Below are 20633 nucleotides of genomic sequence, written 5' to 3' on the forward strand. Positions count from 1 at the left end.
GGATGACATTTGGCTCCTGTGTTAAGTGAGTTAAGGCTGACTTGGTGAGCAAGTGAAAAGTATTGCGTGTTGACCCTCTGGCAGTCTGATCCTGGGAAACCTGGGTCACCTGCGTCACTCTCCTGACATCAGCACACAGCAGCTTAAATACCCGCAGCACCAGCGGTGTCAATACAATCAGGCACACCTTCATGTGGGCGCACTGCAAACTAAACAGAAGAAGCACTTCAATGTAATGCACTTCATGCTCCACCAGAAACGGGGTATCTCAGGATGTGATGTTACAGCTAATGATTTGTTTTGAAAAGTATTTACATTTTCATAATGATGATCAACGACACTCTGGACGTCCCTGCGCTCCAGCTGGAGTCCAGGTCTCTGGTCACTTCAGCCACCATGTTCGGCGTTGGAGTCTTGGGGAACATCATCGCCATAGTTGTGCTGTGTATCTCCAAAAGGGAGCAGAAGGAAACCACTTTCTACACCCTGGTCTGCGGGATGGCCATCACGGATCTGCTGGGAACATGCTTCACCAGCCCGGTGGTGATCGCCACATATGTAGCCAACCGATGGCCAGGTGGAGTCCTCCTCTGCCACTTCTTCTCCTTCTCCATGCTCTTCTTCGGCTCGGCTGGGATGTCGATCCTGTGCGCCATGGCCGTGGAGCGATACTTGGCCATAAACCACGCGTATTTCTACTCCCAGCACATAGACCGGACAATGGCACGCTTTGCACTCCTGGTCACCTACCTGGCTAACATTTTACTCTGCATTATGCCTAGTTTTGGCTTCGGGCAGCATGTGAGGCACTTCCCCGGGACCTGGTGCTTTCTGGACTGGAGGGCGATGGATCCACTTGGAGCCTGCTACTCCTTCCTGTACGGCGGCGTGATGCTGGTGCTGATCGCAGTGACACTGTTGTGTAATCTGGCGGTGTGCAGGTCGCTGGTGGGGATGAACCAGACGACGGGCATCAGGGAGCAGGGAGGATCACGTCGCCGCTTCCCCCGGCTGCCGTCGGTCACCTCTGCGGCGGAGATCCAAATGTTTTGGCTTCTGGTCTTCATGACCATCGTTTTCCTGGTCTGCTCCATCCCTCTAGTGGTAAGGACAACAGCTTATTCTATTACAATACTTGTGCAATGGTGCGTCCAAATACTTTTAATTAGTGTTCTATACTTTATTTGTTGTCAAAACACCTTTATTGGACATTCTCAACCCATGTTGAGGGGCTGTGGCGGAGGGGGAGCAAGGTAGTTCTCCAATCAGAGGGTCGGTGGTTCGATACCCGGCTTCGGCAGTCGATGTGTCCTTGGGCAAGACACTTAACCCCAAGTTGCTCCTGAAGGCTTGCCATCGGTGTGGACTGGATGTTGCATGAATGTTAGTTAGAGTCTGATGGTAGCCTGTCATCATTACATTACATTACATTACAGTCATTTAGCAGACGCTTTTATCCAAAGCGACTTACAGGAAGTGTATTCAACATAGGTATTCAAGAGAACTACTAGTCACCAGAAGTCATAAGTGCATCTCCTTTCTTAAACAAGCATCTTAAAGCATAAACCAGAGCAAAAGTATAGTGCAGTCATCAGTGTGTGAATGGGTGAATGATATGTAACATACTACTGATTGTAAGTCGCTTTGGATAAAAGCGTCTGCTAAATGACTGTAATGTAATGTAATGTTTCTATCTGACAGGTGCGGATCTTCGTGAACCAGCTGTATGACCCTGCTTACATCTCTGCTGGGGGGAAGCCTGACTACAGGAGCGACATGTTGGCGATCCGCTTCGCCTCATTCAACCCCATATTAGACCCCTGGGTGTACATTTTGTGCCGAAAGAACCTGCTGCTAAAAGGCTGCGAGAAGCTGAAGAGGACAGTGGCCAGCGTTAAAGACGGCCGTGGTGACAACGCAGGCTGGGTAGGAGGTCAACACTCCCCTCCGTCTCTAAACAGCAATGACACCAGCTACGCGTCATTACGCACGGCCAGCTACAGGAACGAGGGGGAACACCGGGTGTCTATCAAGAATACATCTTTCACAGACTTTGCGATGAGGCAGGCATGGGAGTACGACACCGCCCGGGTCAACTTCCACCCGTTCAGCGTCGATTCGACCGCGATCCTCGGGTGTGAGGAGGACACAGAAGAAGGCTCCAAACGGGAGGTGGCGGCCAAGTCGTCCCCGTTGTCTCCGCTCCTGTCCGAGCACGTTAGAAAAGTGGACATTGTCACCTGTACGTTCAGCACACCGAGTTCATGTCAGTCAGCGAAATGCCTTTGATGGGCACAGACAACTGTGAGCATAATCAATTAGGGATAAACTCCACCCACGATCTCTTGAGATTGTTTTGAACCAAGGGCCATATCAGCTCCAAAAAAAAAAATACTTCACCCACAAATGACCATTTCAATAAGACTAATCCCTTGTGTGTTACCTTTAATCTTTTCCTCGAATGCCTCATCAAAAACGGAGAGAAGTCTTGGTGAATTGAAGTAAATGGAGACCGGGTTTAACAACTGCAAAACAATATCAAACAACGTTTACAAACTGCCACACAATAAAAAGTGTCATTCATTCAGTCGTAGGCTCGCTCACTACTTCCCAAACACATGCATCTTCGCTAAACCTTTACTTTTAAAAACACTTCCGCATAATAACAGTTTCACGCTTGCGCAGTCGTGCTACTGGTCTGTGCGAGCCAGGAGTGTTTTCTCCGTATTATTATTATGAGTAATGCGAGAAAAAAAGAAAAAAAAAGCATTATTTCAAGGTAACACGTGGTGAGTAATGGACCGTTACAAATGTTCATTTTGGGGCCGAAGTATTCCTTTAAACGAAACAGCTCTTTTCTGTCAGATTCATCACTTGGTCATCATACATCCCTCTTAAACGATTAACCTGCCGCAATAAGCTCTCGAAATGTGATGTAGACTGTGAATGGATGTGCACCTCCAGCATCTTCTTCATATCAACCAGCATATGCCTCCACACATGGCCCCAGCCTATTACCGCTTAAAACTGTATGTACAATTGTATGTACAGTGAACTTGAATCTGACTTTTAGCGACAATTGTTGTGGAATCTGGTTTGCTCTATAATAAGTCTTCTTCTGAAAGGACACAGACAATTGTGATGATTTCCGAACATGGAAATGTTAACAAAATATAATCATACCCCATGGGTACAAATAAAGGATGTGACACTCGGAAGAGTTTGATACACGGTATGAATCCATATGTGCCATTCCCATACATGTTTTTTTCATTATATGTTGTTGTTAGATTTGATTTCATATTTTTTTTTAAACATATCTAAGTGCTGCTAATTTATTCTGTGTTGCATGATGAAGGGAACACTGAATGTAGACATTTTGAAACGTATTAAATCTTGTTTTATATTACAAAATTACATGTAATGTTTTGATAACAGCCAACGTGAACATACCACCTTTTTAAAGAAAGAAAAAAGAAATACTGTCGCTTTAAGTTGTATGACCTGTGGTGTTTGTTTGATGTGTTGGTGGATTTGTGCAGAGAAATAAAATCACACAGAAGACAGAACACAGCTGAGTTGGACCTGTTTGGCTGGTTTAAGAGCAAGACAGGTTTTTGGAGACAGGTTCCCATTTTACTGTTTATTTCAGACCAGCAGGTGGCTCTATGACATAATAAGTCCCCTTTAAATTGAACTGAAAAAGGTAGTGGTGTTGATCCTGCTCACACGGAAAATCCTTATGGCCGTTAAAGAGCCTTCAGTAAAGCAAACAGTGATAACAAGATGTATATTAAAAAACTTTATTCTCTTAGAGGATAATACCATACAAAAATAAAGAAAACTTTATAAAATAATAATAATAATAATAATAATAATAATAATAATAATAATAATAATAATAATGTGACATACTGGGAGTGTTTAACTGAATGGAAATAACCACTTTAAGATGAGAAATGTTGAGGTTTTGCAGTACAAATGTTTTTCTTGTTTGCTGTACATACATTCTGGACACTGTTGTGGAGAAGGTGATATCATTACCCTGCTGTCAGACTAAAGTATGTGAGGTGGTCTTGAGAAAAAAAACACGTACTAAGTATAACAAATTATTTCAATGTCAGTCAATTTGTTTCTGGTGATCTATTACAAGGATTTCTTTTTAAAGTGTCTGGGATCGCATGTAAGAGATAATTTGAGCTTTTAGATTTTTTAATTATTATATAAAATCACTTAATTTCAGAAAAGTCTATTGCATCCATCTAGTTCTGTCCAGAGTCATCTGTCGAAACCAAGTTTATGAGGTGTTGGATAAATGTGAAAATGCACCTTTAAAAAACGTACGTACTGTATGCGAGCAGAAGTAACAATAAATGTAAATCTCGGCAATAAATAGATATTTATCTACAATATAGAGTTAATAAAACAGCTCTCATATGAAGCTATAATAAATAAATAATTTATCATTAAATAAATATATGTTACTTTTATACAGTAATACATGAAGATGCATGGCATCCATTTGGCTGAGTTCACCTGAACATAGAAACAATATAATGTAATGTCCCTGTTTTTATGTGAAAGAAATGATATACTTTTGGTATGAGCTGGTGTCACTGTGAGTAAAAGTGAACATCATATCAGTCTTTTTTTCGTCAGAATATAAAGACAGTGATAGTCCTTTATTTGTGTCTTTCCTTTATATCTCTTAAGCTTCACCCTTCAGGCCTCATCCTCTTAAAACCAGAACAGTCATGTTAACTGGTCTGGAGTGTCCTGCATCCAGCTGAAAACAATTCACTCTTTGAAGACGCCACAATAAATCCAGGCTGTTATTCCCTGATGACTTCCCCCTCACTCTCTGATTTTGACCTTTGACCTCAATCGTCCAGCTGCACCCAGACCTCGTCCTCCTCAATACACCACAGGAAGCCAACAAGTAGCCTCCGTCACTTCCTTGCTCTGTGAGTGTAACAGCGGCGGCCTCTGGCTCCTCCCTGTACCCGGGCCTTCCTCACCCTGAGCCTCTTGACTCCTCTCTGCTCAGGATGGGTGACACCCCTCCCAGTCGCCCTCTCCCTGGTTCATGTCTTCAGCCCATACACATGCAGCTGGCTGCTGATAACGACTGGATAGTCCTCCACGTGGTCTGCGCGTCCATGAAGGAAACCGGCTCGTACCGGTTGGGCCGGCAGCAGGGGTGGTTGCTGACCTTGCGGGCGGTACGCCGGGGCAGCGAGCCGTTCTCCAGCAGCGCCTTCAGTGCCAGGTCGTAGTTTGTTCTTGAAGACTCGCAGGAGCCGACGCAAAACTTGAAGAGGACAATCTCGTCCGAGTCAAACCCCAGGCCCAGGTCCCGAACCTTCATCTCTTTCTTCTCCACACGGCAGTCCCTGCTGCTTTGCTTCGGCTGTCTGCTCTTACCTTTACCCTTTCTATCCGCTCTTCCCGTCTCTTCCTCTTCCTCCTTTTCTTTCTTCTTCCTCTTCTTCTTTTTCTTTGGTGATCCCTTGGGTGGAGGTTCTGAGGGGTTAGAGGAGCGTGGAGAGCGCCCCGCCCAGCGACTACTGGGATGGTCATCCGCCTCTTCTATTACAAAGGGGTCTAAAATGGAAAGAAACGAGGAGTGGTAGGCAGAGAGAGTTACATGAAAATGAATACTTTTCAGGAAATTAGGAGCAATAACATGCAAATTAACCTGCAAAACCTACAGTTTACTTATACATTTTGACTTAAAATGATTTGTCACCCTTTAAATCTCATGAAAATATATTTTAATGACTGAAATACAGAGCAGATCCCTGGGCTCATGCCCTCTTGCATCTATAATACTGTCTTGTTAGGCAGATGTGCTGTAAATTACACTTCCTTAAGAGCATCAGTACCATATAGAGTGTGCCAAGTAGAGTAAGGTTCACTGTCGTCTTCCTGCTCTTCGTCCTGAACCACCTCTGGCAGCGTCACAGGAAGCTCTCTCTCCTCCTGGCCTGCCAGCAGGCCCACAGCGTGGCCCGAGTCTGATCCCACACCAGCTGAACCAGCTTTCATATGAGCTCCTTCCACTAGAGGCAGCAGAGAGAGCAGCACCCAGAGCAGCACCTACAGGAGACAGAGGCCACATGTTAGCTGTCAAAAAGAGGGATTTGTTGAACTGACTTTCTTGAGTGAAAAAAGCCAAGGATTGCCATCTTGACATGAAAAGTAAATAATAACAGGTTCTCTCACTGATGTCAATGAGAATCTTTATCATTCACTGGTATTTTTTTTTTGTACTTTATAAAATTGATAATTCTTTAATCTGTATTAATTTATATTTTTGGCCATTCACGGCAACACGCTTTAAACATGACATATGTCATGTCACCTTATAAAGCTGATATGGTAAAACTGTTAAACAATTTAATGTTAACATGTCCAGCAGGCACAGAGCTTCATTAGCATTTTCATTCTTTTATAACGTTATGTACAGAAATCTTGATTTGTGCCACTTTAAGTGTATTTATTAAGACACATTGTACTTAAATCCTTCAGTTACAATAGTTCTGCTGTCTAGGTTGTCAAATTTTTAGCAAACATGATATAGCGTGTTAACTACAGAGCTTTAGAAGTGCTGGTAGTTGTATTTTTCATCTACATTTGAACAGAGCTAGACTAGCAGTGATATCTCTCTCATCTAGTTCAGCAACAAGATGAATAAACGTTATCGCCAAAATGCAAAAATATTGCTCAAAATAGATTTTTGAGTGTGCATTGTTCTCAGCTATTTCTAGAAAGTTAGGAATCACAGAGTGGTGTACAGTTCTGCTGTTGGCTTTGAGCTCTCTTCTTTTTCTTACAAGGAAAAGATAAATTGGCTGTTTGGTCTTTTGCTTTCGTGGTAACCATGTACTTAATAACAAAACTAAGTTGACAGAGTGCTTTACAGATATAAAAACAGATAAAGAAATGAGATAATACTGATATGAGCACAGGAAGCGCACTGCTCTTCAAACAAGCCTCAGCAGTACTTTGTGATAAGCCTATTTCATCAAAAGAGATCGCACTTACTCTTCCGTAATACTAAAGTCAAATAACTGCTGTCTTTCCGCCCTGGATCAAGCTTCTACCACTGGCTTAGAATTCAGCAATGAAAGCTTCCACGCTGACATGGTTTTATGGAAAGCTCAGTTCTGAGCCTTGAAGGGATGGATTACATTAACAATTTATACCTACACATAACTCATCCTCTGGTTTATAGTGGTCTGTACAGTGGAAATGAAAAATGATAAAGCTAGGTTATTTGCAGAGATGGAGATTTCATTATAAGGCTGAACGGTAAATACGAAGAGTGAGAGAATGATGGAGATGAGGGAGAGATGGAAAGCAAAGAAAGTGACAGAAGAAAAAGGAGAGGCGGAAGAAGGAGAATATATTTTCAGGTTGCTTTTTAGACAACGTCTGTTTCTGACAAACCTTGGCCTTTGCTGACATTACAGAGGTAATCTCCTGTCTATCCTTCCTTCGAACCCTCCATCTGGTCCCACCTGTAGAGAGAGAGAGAAAAAGAGGAATGTAAGAACGAGAACAAGGCTTCACTCTGTCGACTTTCCTCCTCCCAGAACTCCCCTCGAAAAGGTTAACATAAACTATAGGCACAACATGCGGGCAATATGATGTCTACACATTCAAAATTGTCCAGATACTGTAAAAAAAACAAAAACAAAAACAGCCCAGTGGGCCCCAGAGCGAGCCGACATGTCACATAAATCACGTCCTCAATGCATGAGGCCGCCGTGTTTGTTGCTGCTGCAGTTAAAGACCAGTGTTTGCTGCCAGCTAGCGTGGCCAGTGTCGGCTTGTCGGCTCATACATCCTTGCAAAAGGCCCCAGTTCGGCAACAAAAGGCAGCATCTGCGATGTACAGTTGTCAAAGGCATTCTTCGGGGTTATTCCTGTGGCAGAGGTACAAGCAGGGGGAACCAGGCATAGCGAGAGCACTTCGCGGAGGTCCCGGACAAAAGAACCACACAGATGCAGGACAGGTGATAAGAAGTGTCACGGAGGCAGATGTTTATATATAGTACGTGCAGTTTTGAGGATTGCGCTGGCTGCGGAGCAACCACACATCCCATAATATGAGGTCATCATGGGACGCTCAGCTCAGAAGTAGTAACTTTACATGTTTCTCATCTATCTTGCATCAGCTCTACAAAAGTATTGCTACAGGAAAAGACAAAGGATCACCAAAGTTATTAGGAAACATCCTCTGGACACAATGAACATGCATACAAAATGACACGGCAATACATCCAAAGTTGTTTAGATACTTCAGACTGGACCAATGTGGTTGACGGACCAGTAAACTCTGCCATTGTCAGAAAACAGTAAGCAATTTTTCAATAAAGCATCTCCAAATTGCCTGTTTTGTCCAACTAATGATTAAAAACCTGTTGATGCATTTAATATCCATTAATTGACTATCTAAAGAGTTGTGGGGGTCTTCTGACCACTGATTTTTTTCTCAGAGAAGCTAAATTCGGTCCTATCTTTAAAAAAGCATTTTAAATCCTTTTCTTCTTTAGAATCTTTTCAAATTACACAACATCATATGTTGTTGTTTTCTGCCTCTTTTACTTCCATTTTTACTTTTATTTCTGCTGTAAAGTGCTTCTGTTTTGAATAAAGCTACACAAATCAAGTTAACAATCAAAATCAACTCAACAATTCTGCACTAATGTCAGAAATTATTCAATCAGCCATAAACATTTTTTTTGAAACAACCCTCTGCCCACAGATACTTCCAACATCCCTGAAACCACATCTGTCATCTTTAAGATGCTTTGTATAACCTTTGCGCTGAACTACAGCAACATGGTGCAGCCATAGCAACGTATTCAAGCATGTATTCGTAGATCCCACCGATATGTTGTGAACCATGTTTATATAACATCAAAAACAATCCCAGCAGTTCTATCGGTGCAATGAGATGGAAGACTGACGAAAGGTTACAGATCACAGGTCACGATAAGACCTGTTGCAATCCTGCCTGTTCCAGCTGAAGCGATGCAGTCGAGGTTGAACAAAGTTACAGACGCTGAGGAGGGGGGAGAGGAAGGGGAGGAAAAAGTGGGCATAAATCAGCCATACAGAGTGCACGCCACCGCTGCAACCCAAAACCAAACTGTGCCGACTCCTCAGCCCTCCATCACCCCTCGTCTCTATGCTGATTTAAAACCCATCGGCAGTGCGAGGCGCAACAGAGGAATAGAGATCCTGGCTGGGTCTAAGGAGAGGTGCCATTCTGAGTCCCTAACACAACACCTGGGAGTGTTTAGCCCCATTTAGATCAGCGAGCCGGGAGTCTACGTGGGCCTGTCTGCTGGTTCATTTCACTCCGGCACTCTAGAGCTGTTTACAGGCGGACGCCTCCAGCCTTTTCTGGGATGAGGTGGGTGGGGAAGTCAAGGGCTGGAGAGAACAAGCAGGACACTGGTCCTGAAGAGCTACAGACTGACACGAGCCTACTGACGGTGTGTGTGCACAGTTTCAGAACCAACGGCATGCATGCGCATGTTTCTACGTGTTTAGAAAGCCCAGTGTGTGTGCCTTCCTTGTTTGGCTGATTAAAGCCTTTGGTTTGTCCATCAGGCTGGATGTCTGCAGCGCGGAGAGTTCTTGTCTCCTTCCATTCGCATTGTTGGTCCTCCGCGCTCCAGTTGTTCTTCACAGTCAGTTGAGTGGGAAAGCCCTCCTGAAGCAAGTACAACCCATAAAGCCAGAGCTAGCCACTATTTCCAGAGTTCATTCTGCTGCTCTGAATTGCTTTTACAAATACTGTTTAAGTGCTTGGAGATGATGGATGTGGATTTAGTTTGAGGGATATTAAAACAAAGATTGCCAGCACAAAAGTAACACGAGTTCACAGAATATCTTGAACACCGAGCAGCAGTTTTAACTAAAGCAGGGATGGTTTAGAAGAGAGTTTTTATCATCATTGCCAGCATTTGGACCTTCATCTTAAGCAGTTATTACATATTTGGTCAAAATTGAGAGCCAAATCAGATTTTCTGAAAATCATCTAGAATATACAGTATATGTGGTAGAAATGTGTGATTTTTTCAAACCGGGTGTCCAGAGTCCCTTCAAATGTCTGTGGAACATGCAAGTGTCCCCGTTTTCAACATTCACTCCCATTTAATCTCGTTTTTTTTTTACCAAAATTGATATAATTTTAAAATATTTGTTTTCAGCGGGATAAACACAGATGAGAGCTATCTGAAACGGGTGACTCAGGAGCAGTCTTTATTATATCCTATAAATGTATTTATAGTCCCAAGAGAGATCTGTACCAGTTTGCTTTAAGAATAATAGTTTGCAGAGAATCAGTCACAAGTCGGCGATACTTTTGTACCTGACACACAACTTCAGGCTTCCTGCAATAAAAAAAAGAAGATCCTCCAAAATAGCGATTCAAGTTGTTTACACCACATTTTATTAACCAACTGCTGAAGACTAGCAGCAGTACCTGCCGTCTCTGCAGCCTCTGACTCCAGTGATATTCCCATGATTTGTTGTGGTTATGCTTTATTCAGTCAAAAAAATTAATTTAAGATTTACTTATTAAACTAGCTTATTAGTCCAAAAACACATGTGTAGTTGTACCTTGTGCACTTTAGACTGTCCAATCTAAAAGTAAAGTCTGTCACAATGATTAATAATCAGCCTTAAATGTATCTTATTAAGGTCTTATAACTTATATATCTGTTACATGTTACTGTTCAAACTGTTGTTCTCAACTTCACAAGTGACTGCCTTTGTAAGTCTGTATCAATAATGCATTAATTCCATGTATATTACTTTCAAAGATGTAATTCAGACTGTTATTAATTTTGCTATTTTTAACAGAGACACATCTTTGCTACAAAAAGAAGCAGGGTGAATTAAGAAAAGTGTTTCTGATTAGTGATCTCAGTGCTTACTGTATACTATTACATCCTCAGACTACAGCTTTGCCCACACAGCCTCCATAAACCTCTCACGTTGTAAAGAAAAATGCAGAAAGAAAGAAAGAAAGAAAGAAAGAAAGAAAGAAAGAAAGAAAGAAAGAAAGAAAGAATGCTCCGAGCTCTCCTGTGTTTCGCCTCCCTCTAAAAGCCAAACTTCTCTGATAATGACCTACTATTAGAGACACACTCTGTTCTCTGCGGTGAGCGCGTGCACGTACGTGAAATGATCTGACCTCCAGCTTTAACCTGTCACTACCGCGCTGCCTGATTGCAGGAGCGAGGAGAAAAACAAGAGAACAGTAAATCACCTCTGGCTCAATAAAAGACACCTGCAATGTAAGAGGAGATGCAGGAGAGAAAGGCAGAACACCAGGAGAGCCGTCTGATCACTACCAGACACGGAGAAACCTGCGGAGGTCCCACAAAACGTGATGATATCTGCTGTACTTACATGTGCCCCAAAGCTCTGCATATATATGCATCCAGAGTAGTGTGAAAATGTGTTGTGTAACTTTGCTTTAATCTTGCATGCGAAGTTCCACTGATAGTGGTGGATTCAGTGTGTAACCCAGAGTCCTGGAATTCTGACTTGAAAACACTTTTTTTTCATTGTGGTTATAGACTGTTTTAGACATGAAAATTATGTTAAGGACTCATGTTCTCCTGCACTTTTGCTTTAATCTAATCCCCTCCTACTGTTTCTCATTTCTATCATGCTTCATTTAAAGCTTCATATACATTGAACGTCTTTTTCTCTTGTTAAATTTGCTCTCTTCCCCTTTCCCACTAAAGAAATTTCACTCTCCAACGGTTAACGACAGCCCTAACTTTTTAACCACAAAGTCAAAGGAGAAAAAGCTTGAGTAAGAGCGATAGAAAGAATGAGATAATAATAACTTTAAAAAATCACAAGATAAGAGTAAGGAGAATTTAAAAAAAGAAAATGGGTTATTGTCCAAGGGAAAAGAAAAAAGAGAAAAAGATAATTGAACCACTGAATGGGAGAAGTGTAAAGGCAGAGATAAGGTGAACAAAGCGAAGCGAGGGAATGACAAAATGAGAGTGGAGAAAGAGAGCGCAGACTGAAGCCCGGTCAGTCAGTAATCCCATAATCCCTGGCAGGCAGGCAGGCAGGATGTAATTGCTCGTTAGTGCCAGTTTCCACTCTTAGGCCTGTCACTGCTTTAAAACCACAGAGCGCGGTCGAAATGAGAAACAGATAGCAGGTCCCATGCCTCGGTTCAGATAGGTGGGGAGGCCCCCCACCCAAACACCCACATATGTGCACACATATGCTTTTCCTGTCAGTCGCTCCCTTTTCTGCTTCCTTTTTTCTCATAATCCGTTCTCACAAAAACACACAAGGTACACAACATCTTTGTCAGTTTCTCACACTTATTCACGCACACGCACACACACACACACACACACACACACACACACACACACACACACACACACACACACACACACACACACACACACACACACACACACACGTAGAGAGGGCTAATCAGAGGTGTGGACACTACACAGCCTGGAGGAGGATGGTGAAGAGAGGATCGGACCTGTATGACGTCATTCCTCTCGGTGTTTCTCCCACCAAGAGGTTTTTATTAACCGACTGACGGCATCTGAACCTGGAGGTGTCTGAGATCAATTTTGAGAGGAATAGTCTTTAAGGAGCAGGGTGACAGACAGATTGGTATTATTAGAATAACATGGGCCGGGCTGAGCTGGGTTTGACTCCATCTATTGATGACAATCTGTCGGTTGACTCGCTGCTTTGGTCCAGACAGAAATATCTCAGCGACTATTGGACAGATTGCCTTGAAATTTTGCACAGATGGTCAAAGTCCCCAGAGGATAAATCCTACTGACCTCTGTGATCCCCTGACTTCTCGTCTGTCTATCACCACCATCAGGTCAACATTTCAATCTGTCTCATATTTTAGTTTATAATCAAACACCTGCAAAATAAAAAATAAACAACAATTTCACACACCGCTGATCCTACATTCAGCCTCAGAGTCGCTAGCATGGCTGTAGAATCTTAGTCTTATTGTTGGGACTAATGCGCAAGTCAGACGGCAGTAAATTGCCAATGATTTTTATAATCAATTAAACGTTTAATTCATGTATCAACCAATAATGTGTCAAGTGTTCCACTTACAGTTTATAAATGAGAGGATTGGCTGCTTTAAAATAATCTAAATGACAAATGATATATATAAATGTAATATAAATGTTTTGGACAGTCTCGATTTAATGATTAGTACAAACTGTAGTAGTACAGTACATTATTGTATAAGTGTGAGCCATGCATCATTCACATAACCAGATTCAATTTTATTAATATTAAAAGATGCTGTATTTGTATATAAACCATATATCAAATGACTACAAGTAATGCGAAAGAGGGAGAAAGATCCCCTCAGCTTTACGGAGCGTTTTAATGTCTTTTAGCACATTGATTTGGTTTCACCTTCCTACTGTTCTGGTTCCTTCTCTCCGCTCTCATCAGGCTTTTTTTGGGCTGCAGCAGGCAGCTGTTTTTAACGATCGGACATAGGTAGAAACTAGCTGGTGAACATAATGGAGCATTTAGCAGCTAAAGACCAAGATATTTCCCTCATGAGGAGACGAAGACCAAAATAGAGCAAAAGGAGAGTAAATATTGAACCTACATTCATCAGGTAGACCGACACACAACTCCAAATGACATGTTCACCATATCAACTTTATGACATGATAAGATGTCGATGATGTACTTACAGCTTGTTGCTCCCAGGAAGCCAAACAAAGAAATACAATAAATACAGCTTTAAGATATATTCTTCAATATTATGGTAATTATTTTGCTGATTATCAGCTTGTGCAGGGATAGTTGGCCACATGTTATGGAGAACAATAGATCTTTCAAGCCTGCCCTGTAGGGTTAAACAGTCCAAACCTGGACCTCATTAAAACTACCTATTAGTGGTAAACTTATTGGTTGCCGAATGATAAACCTGAGTGATCAGTGATTTATCCGGCTGACTCTGCAGCTTTCTCTCCACACTAAATAGAGGAGCTCCAGAGAAACGTGTCTAATGGGTCTTTAGTGGGATAAAGGAAGCGCTTTTAGTGGGGAACATCGCGTTTGAAGAGTAACAGTTCTGGATTAACGCCCCTCACGCGTGAAAGTCCAAGTCGCCAAAAGGTGCTTTAGAGAGTTACTGCAGGTCATCAAAGCGCCGGGATCAGCGGGTCACAACAAGCTCGGTAAAATACGAGTTTCCGCGAGGCATTAAAGTGTCATCTGTGTCCAGCACATTAACCTCCAACTGCAACCCTGATGGCATTATTACTGCAACAGAGAGAGCAAGAGAAAGAGAGAAAGACCTGCTGTCTTCATCTCAGCCGCTAAAGGAAACAAGTTCTCACTATGAAGCTGCTGTAGATAAACCCCAGAGGGCTGAGGAGGAAATTGAATGACATACAGAACTACAGGGCTAGCCATGCATTTGGCAAATGGAGTTGGGAGTCCTGAAATGATAGTGTTTTGATTTATCTGCTCAGATATCTCAGACACTCCCCTGATGTTTCCAGTTAGCTGGTTTCAGATATGCAAATCAAACTCTTCCTTTGTGTTTATACATTTCTGTTCTTCTACATTCCTTAGCCTACTAACCATTATTTACTTGGTAAATTTGCCAAATAATAGCTGTTACTGCTGTTGGCAGATACTCTGACAACTCCTGCCAGGAGCTCTGGCTTCCCTCTATTCCTCCCATGACTGTTTCCATCAACCTGTCGATAACATTTCAATTAGACAAAAGTAAAACTGAACTACAATCATTCTTCCGACGGTGCATGACTCTAACTGGGCTAGAGTCACTGTAACCTCATAATTTATATAGATACTTATGTGATTGGCTTGTTTTTTTATATTGCCACATATAAAGATGAATGTGAGATATTTCAGCCGCTACTGATTTATATTACAGTATTACAGTATGAACAGCTGTAGTTAAAGCATTTGTTTTACTTATTTGTATAGATTACTAATAATATGTTTCTTACTGGTTATTGCGTGTAAATTAGTATATAGCAAAATTGCTAAAACAAAAAACAAAAAACAAAAAACAGAAAAATCTCAGATTATTTAAACCAGTATAATCTATTATTGTACTGCAAAACTGCATAAAACTATTGTACTGTCAAAAATGGTAAATTCAGCTAGCTCCAGAATTTGTTCTAAAGCTCCGCTAATCAATATCTTTATATTAACAATGGATCAAAGGACTAAATGTAAAGCATAAGGGTCGCTCGTAGTGACTGACCCTCAGAGAGTTACGACCCGACTCTGAAGTTCCCCCCTCAGCTCCATACTGAACATTTTACCGTCTTTTATATAACTATTTTGGGTTCTATTAACGCTCTCATCAGCCTCATTTAACAGTCTGCAGCTGTTATTCTGTTCTACCTGCTCAACACCAAATGGCAGACAAACTTTGTTACTAGCTGGTGAACATAGTGGAGCAATTTGCAGCTGCAGAGACAGAAATTTCTGTCAGGAGTTGGTGGAGACAAAAAACAGAGCAAAAAGGAGAACGAATACTGGATTTACATTTGTCATTTTTACACAAACATGACTTCTAAAGCTCTGCTTCTGCTGGATAGGTAGCCAATTGGTTCCTAACAAGGTTGCGAAAAATACGAGTGGTTATAAACTACAATTATGCTTGAATGCAAACTGAAAGCAAGCAGTGATAGATGTTTCTAATATGAAGTGTAATGACCCCGCTGTAGATTTTCCACATCAGCAGTACCTTCCCCAATGCACAAAGACCTCTACAAGATTAAGCGTACAGGGTCAGTGGAAAGTTTACCTAAAGTGCAGTTAGCACTAATTAGCCGCACAGGAACCCACAGTGCAACAGAGTTATAAGAGTCTTGTGACCCAATCAGCTAAATTCGACGGGGCACCACCATCAGTTTTCCCATGAGTGCTGAGACAAAGACAGCTTCCTGATGCGACACATCTGTGTCCTCACCGTCCCGCTCTTCCTCACTAAGGCAGTTTCCCCAGCGTCCCTGACCCTAATAACCCAAATTCCTGCCTGATTAAGTTGGTTTTAAAAGCCACGCCACACAGAGAGCGCTTGGGTGAGCCTCACCTTAAATGGGAACACATTTTAGCCGTGTTGGAGCGATGGTCAGAGGGTAGGATTTCACTTTCCGGTGTTTGTTAAAAGCAACGGCGCTTTAAAGGCCGCAGAGACGACAGAGGGAAAGAATGGAGAGAGAGATGAAGAGGGATAGATAGAAAACACACATCAAACACAGGAAAACTCTTAGTTACTGCCTTTCTTTCTCTTCCTGCCTATTTATTTCAAACACACTTTGTAAAACTAACGTACACATAACATATTGGCTTTCCACACGCACACGCATGCACAAAGAACCCCTCACCTTTGGTACAAAACCACATACACACAGTCATCCACTGAAATACGCTCTCCCACCCTGGCGACCTTTTCTTGCTCCCATCTTGTGTTGTTATTTCTCCAAATTAAGCCCACACTGAGCCCAGAGTAGCACTCAGAAACATGGCCATCTGTGACACACACACACACACACACACACACACACACACACACACTGGTCATTATTAGCGTGTTTTGTGGGTGAACCAGCGCTCTCCAAAGTGTTTCCGTGTCGCCCGCTCGCGCCCCAGACAGACTGGGTTTAATGACCTGGCCTGATAGTTCAAAGCAGCCCTCAGACGCTATGATTAATGAATCCAAACTGCTAATTTCAGAAGAATACAGCTTATTGTATTAAAGAACGCTCTCACAGACACAAACACAGCGCTGGGCTAGTTAACATTCTTCAGCGTTTTTTGGGAAAAAGTTGTTCCAAGGAGGGAGATTTTGCGATAAGGACAGGAGTTCGCTTTACGTTTCATCAGCGGCTCCAACAGTATTAACTGCAGCTTTGGTCCAAATAATTTAAGTTGTTTGAACTTGAAGAAGCCAAAATGATTAACAACAACAAAACAATTCAAGATCAGAGACTGAAATAATTCCCTCTGCGTACTTACACAAAATTGTCCACCGCTACAAAAAGCAAGGACCTAGAAAACGTAAGTAGCATGGGAGACATTTGTCTGAAGGAATACATCTAACAAATTGAAATTCCTTTTTGTCAGATCATGCCTCCTTCAATTTGCCCTGCAGGAATCACTGTGGTTCGCTGCGTACTCTAAGCACTTCCAGATTGGAGTTGCCCTGTGGCACTTCAGGTTGCATAATCAATCTCTCTCACTGCACTCTCTCCATTAGTGCTGGGACAAAACAACCAGAGTAACGTTACACACCGAGGCTGAGACACAGCTGAGGACGAGGCTCCCTGCGCAGCGCACACGTCTGTCTTTTAATGACAGATCTCCACTAATCTGAAAGGATCGTGCCCTCCTCTAACCGGGGAATATTTCAGGAGCAAAAGCGCTTGAATCTGTTGCTTACAGAATTGAAACCTGTCACTGTGTCTGATGATGTGCCTTCTACTTCTTCTTTTGGCCCACTTATTTTTTCTTTGTTGTTTTCTTTTACAGAGTAATTACAGTTATATTACAATATTCAGTACTTAATCTGATGTATCTTGTCTCGTAACAATCTTTAAGGTGGTATGAGAATGACTGATCCTGAAATGTACACACAATGCATTGTCAGATAAAGGTGCTCTCTGCCTTTCTTACTAAATGCATGTGTTGTGGGTGTTGAAAATGTTTTAGCCATCCATCTTTCTACAGTAGCCCATAAAGGACACACCAAACACTGGATTCAGAAAGCCATTCATGTTTCCTTGTTTTTGGGTAAGCCCCTGTGGTTTTCCTACACGCTCGGCACGCAAGAGAAGTTTCAGTTTGTTGCAATCTGTAAACCTCCCCGCTAGAAGCCGCCAAATCCTAGACATTCCTCTGTGAATGAAATACTTGACAAATTAAAAGTACTGAGAATTTCCTCATTTAAGTAAGAACTGAAGTGCAAAACTGACTATGTTTGTATTCACAAATACACAGTATTCAGATTAACACAACAATTAGATTTCCAGGGGTATCCCCAAGAGCAGAACTCTTTGGTGTACGATAAAGATAAATTAATAATTGAATGATTGAATGATTGAATGAATCCTGTGCATTACTGTCCTAAAACACTATTTACAATTTATTCTAACCAACAATTGGGTTCCAAGAGGACCTCTCCACATTATCCTCCACCACTAATGCACTATTGCTTGCCAGTTTAAGTCCAGTTTGATAATTGCATTAAACTGAGAGGTAATGTAAGTGTGATGTAAAAACAAAACCAGACTCTTCAAATGATATTCCCTCAAAATATGAATTGAATGAATTGAAAAATGGCAACATGATACTTTCTCAAATCAAGACATTGTGAATTTAGTTACAGGAAAACAAAGTCAGTCGAAAGATACATTATTATTTAGTCTTAAATATTGTTCTTTATCGTTTTTGGACTATCTGATGAGCTCTAAAAAAGTGTTTTTGTCCAATTAATTTCGCTTGGTCATAGGGTGATGTACAAGTTGCGTTTTTCTTGGAAAATTTGATGAGAAAGATGCAATCTCCAGGGTTTTATTTTTATTATGGCTCAGCGTCTTTAAGGAAACACATGAAAGTAATATTTGAAAGCTTAGTGTGTAATGAAGACCACTGGACGAGGAAGCCTTTGTTGTGTGTTCACAGCCACATTGGCTCTAAACATCTTTATGAGGATGTTTCTGTGTGAATGAGTGGCTATAAGGATAACTTATTTTGTCATTTTAATCACGAGTGGTCATCCGACTCTCTGAGCGTCTGACTAGCAACACAGAACGCCATGAGAGCAAGAAAGAGTTAAACCCATAACACCAGCAAACAGCACGCTAGCTCTCGTAAAACCACATGCCAGTTAAAACAAACCAGACCACACATCAGGAGGCCGCTGGTAAAGAGAACACGCTGGCCCGCTGTACCTGACCCTGGGCCGGGCCGCTGACCCCGTGACCTTTGACTGGAGGAAGTGAAAGCTGTGGCAGCGTGACGGGGGAGTGCGAGATGCCTGAAGCAGAGTCGGTGCTCTCATGTTCAGCCTGAGAACAAACTGGCAATTTTGAACGACACGAGTAAAAAATAACAAGGTTGTTTCACGGCATGTTTTCGCACAGATAAAAAGCAGGATTCAACTCTGAACATCAGAGGCCTGTCGTCCTCTGACTGAGCCTCGTCTGCGTGCATGAGTGACATTGTATGTACATGACTCAGTGAGTCAGTGGGCCTTTGAGTCAGAGCGAAGGCATGAAAGTTCACCGATGCATCATGCAGTTTCATTTACATCTTTTTGGGGACATTTTGGGAAGGAAAGTACAGAAAACTGGAGCTGTGAGTGTGCCAAACCCAGAGTTCAGAGTGTGTTCATGTTCACAACGCTGAACTAATTAACTGTTTAATTTGAAACTGAAAAGAAATGTGCCTGACTTCCAGCACGTCCAAACACCTGAAGATTAAAAGACTTGATCTGCCCCTGATTCCCTCAGAGGTATTTTAGAGGATAGAGATGGATGCAGCTAAATGTGTGTGTGTGTGTGTGTGTGTGTGTGTGTGTGTGTGTGTGTGTGTGTGTGTGTGTGTGTGTGTGTGTGTGTGTGTGTGTGTCCAGCACTTTGGTATTTAGATTTGCAGCCCACCACAGAGGAGGGTCACACTGGAAGATTTCCCGACTGCCACCGTTTCCTCCTCATCCATAAGAGAGCGCACACACACACACACACACACACACACACACACACACACACACACACACACACACACACACACACACACACACACACACACACACACACACACACACACACACAGCATCACTGTCACTTTGATTTATATTGTTCCACAATTCAGAGTCACCTCCCGGCACCTTGTAAAGACGTCAGACTATGAATCATAAAACTTCACTCAACCATGCCAACCCAGACTGCATTTCACAAAACGCTCCAGATAAACACTTCATTAACTCCAACACTGAGTCCGGGTCACAATGACACCCGGAGTCAGAGGAGCCCAAAAAACAGCTGGCAGGTGCGTGCATGGAGGTCTGGAGCTCAGCAACAAACAAAAAAAAGTGAAAAGAAATTCAAAGATCAAACAGCCATTTCCAGTGTTGTCACAGCAAACAGAAAGACAAGAAGAGAGCAGGTCTGCTTTCACCAGCAACGCATACAGATACCCAACAACATTCTCCTGAAAGGTATTGTCTTATATCTCTATAGACAACTTACCAGCCTTACCAGCTGTCCTGTGCGCTCCGGAGGGGACAGGAGCGCTTCTTCTTCCCCGCTGGACGCAGCTCATGTTTCTGGCTATCCATAGGCTGCGATGTGCCATGTTTTACACCTCACTGCCACGGCTCCTGGGTGTTCAGAGCAGGCTGTCTCCACTGAGGCTGAAGCAAACATGAAGAATCCATCTAAAGCTGTTCTGCTTCAACGCGAGAGGCGCCTCCTCCTCCTCCTCCTGGTTTTTTTTTTTTTTTTTTTTTTTTTTTTTTTTTTTTTTTTTATGTGGCCAAAAATGCTTTTTTTCTCTGGCCGGTCTCCTGTCACAGC

General features: G+C 42.3%; 2 protein-coding genes across 2 annotated transcripts; one reads left to right on the forward strand and one right to left on the reverse strand.

The window, feature by feature from the left end:
- The first annotated feature begins 324 nt into the window (after positions 1-324).
- On the forward strand, positions 325-2289 carry ptger4c (prostaglandin E receptor 4 (subtype EP4) c). The gene is made up of 2 exons (XM_054596754.1): positions 325-1104; positions 1702-2289. The coding sequence occupies exons 1-2, from the start codon at positions 325-327 to the stop codon at positions 2287-2289; spliced, it is 1368 nt and encodes a 455-aa protein (XP_054452729.1).
- Positions 2290-5092: 2803 nt separating this feature from the next.
- Positions 5093-20412, reverse strand: LOC129089342 (uncharacterized). The gene is made up of 4 exons (XM_054596755.1): positions 20307-20412; positions 19008-19135; positions 5886-6099; positions 5093-5604 (listed from the first exon to the last, which is right to left on the reverse strand). Exons 1-4 carry the CDS (start codon positions 20410-20412, stop codon positions 5093-5095), a joined length of 960 nt encoding a protein of 319 aa, XP_054452730.1.
- Between the last annotated feature and the right edge of the window lie 221 nt (positions 20413-20633).

The sequence above is a fragment of the Anoplopoma fimbria genome, chromosome 3 (genome assembly GCF_027596085.1).
Source record: "Anoplopoma fimbria isolate UVic2021 breed Golden Eagle Sablefish chromosome 3, Afim_UVic_2022, whole genome shotgun sequence".
NCBI lineage: Eukaryota > Metazoa > Chordata > Actinopteri > Perciformes > Anoplopomatidae > Anoplopoma > Anoplopoma fimbria.

Coding starts and splice junctions, on each gene's coding strand:
- ptger4c (XM_054596754.1), top strand. CDS start 325: ATGATGATCAACGACACTCTGGACGTCCCTGCGCTCCAGCTGGAGTCC. Junction 1,105..1,701: donor TCTGCTCCATCCCTCTAGTG/GTAAGGACAACA, acceptor TCTATCTGACAG/GTGCGGATCTTCGTGAACCA.
- LOC129089342 (XM_054596755.1), bottom strand. CDS start 20,412: ATGGCACATCGCAGCCTATGGATAGCCAGAAACATGAGCTGCGTCCAG. Junction 6,100..19,007: donor GCGGCCCGGCCCAGGGTCAG/GTACAGCGGGCC, acceptor TGTCTCCTGTAG/GTGCTGCTCTGGGTGCTGCT. Junction 5,605..5,885: donor TACTTGGCACACTCTATATG/GTACTGATGCTC, acceptor TTTCCATTTTAG/ACCCCTTTGTAATAGAAGAG.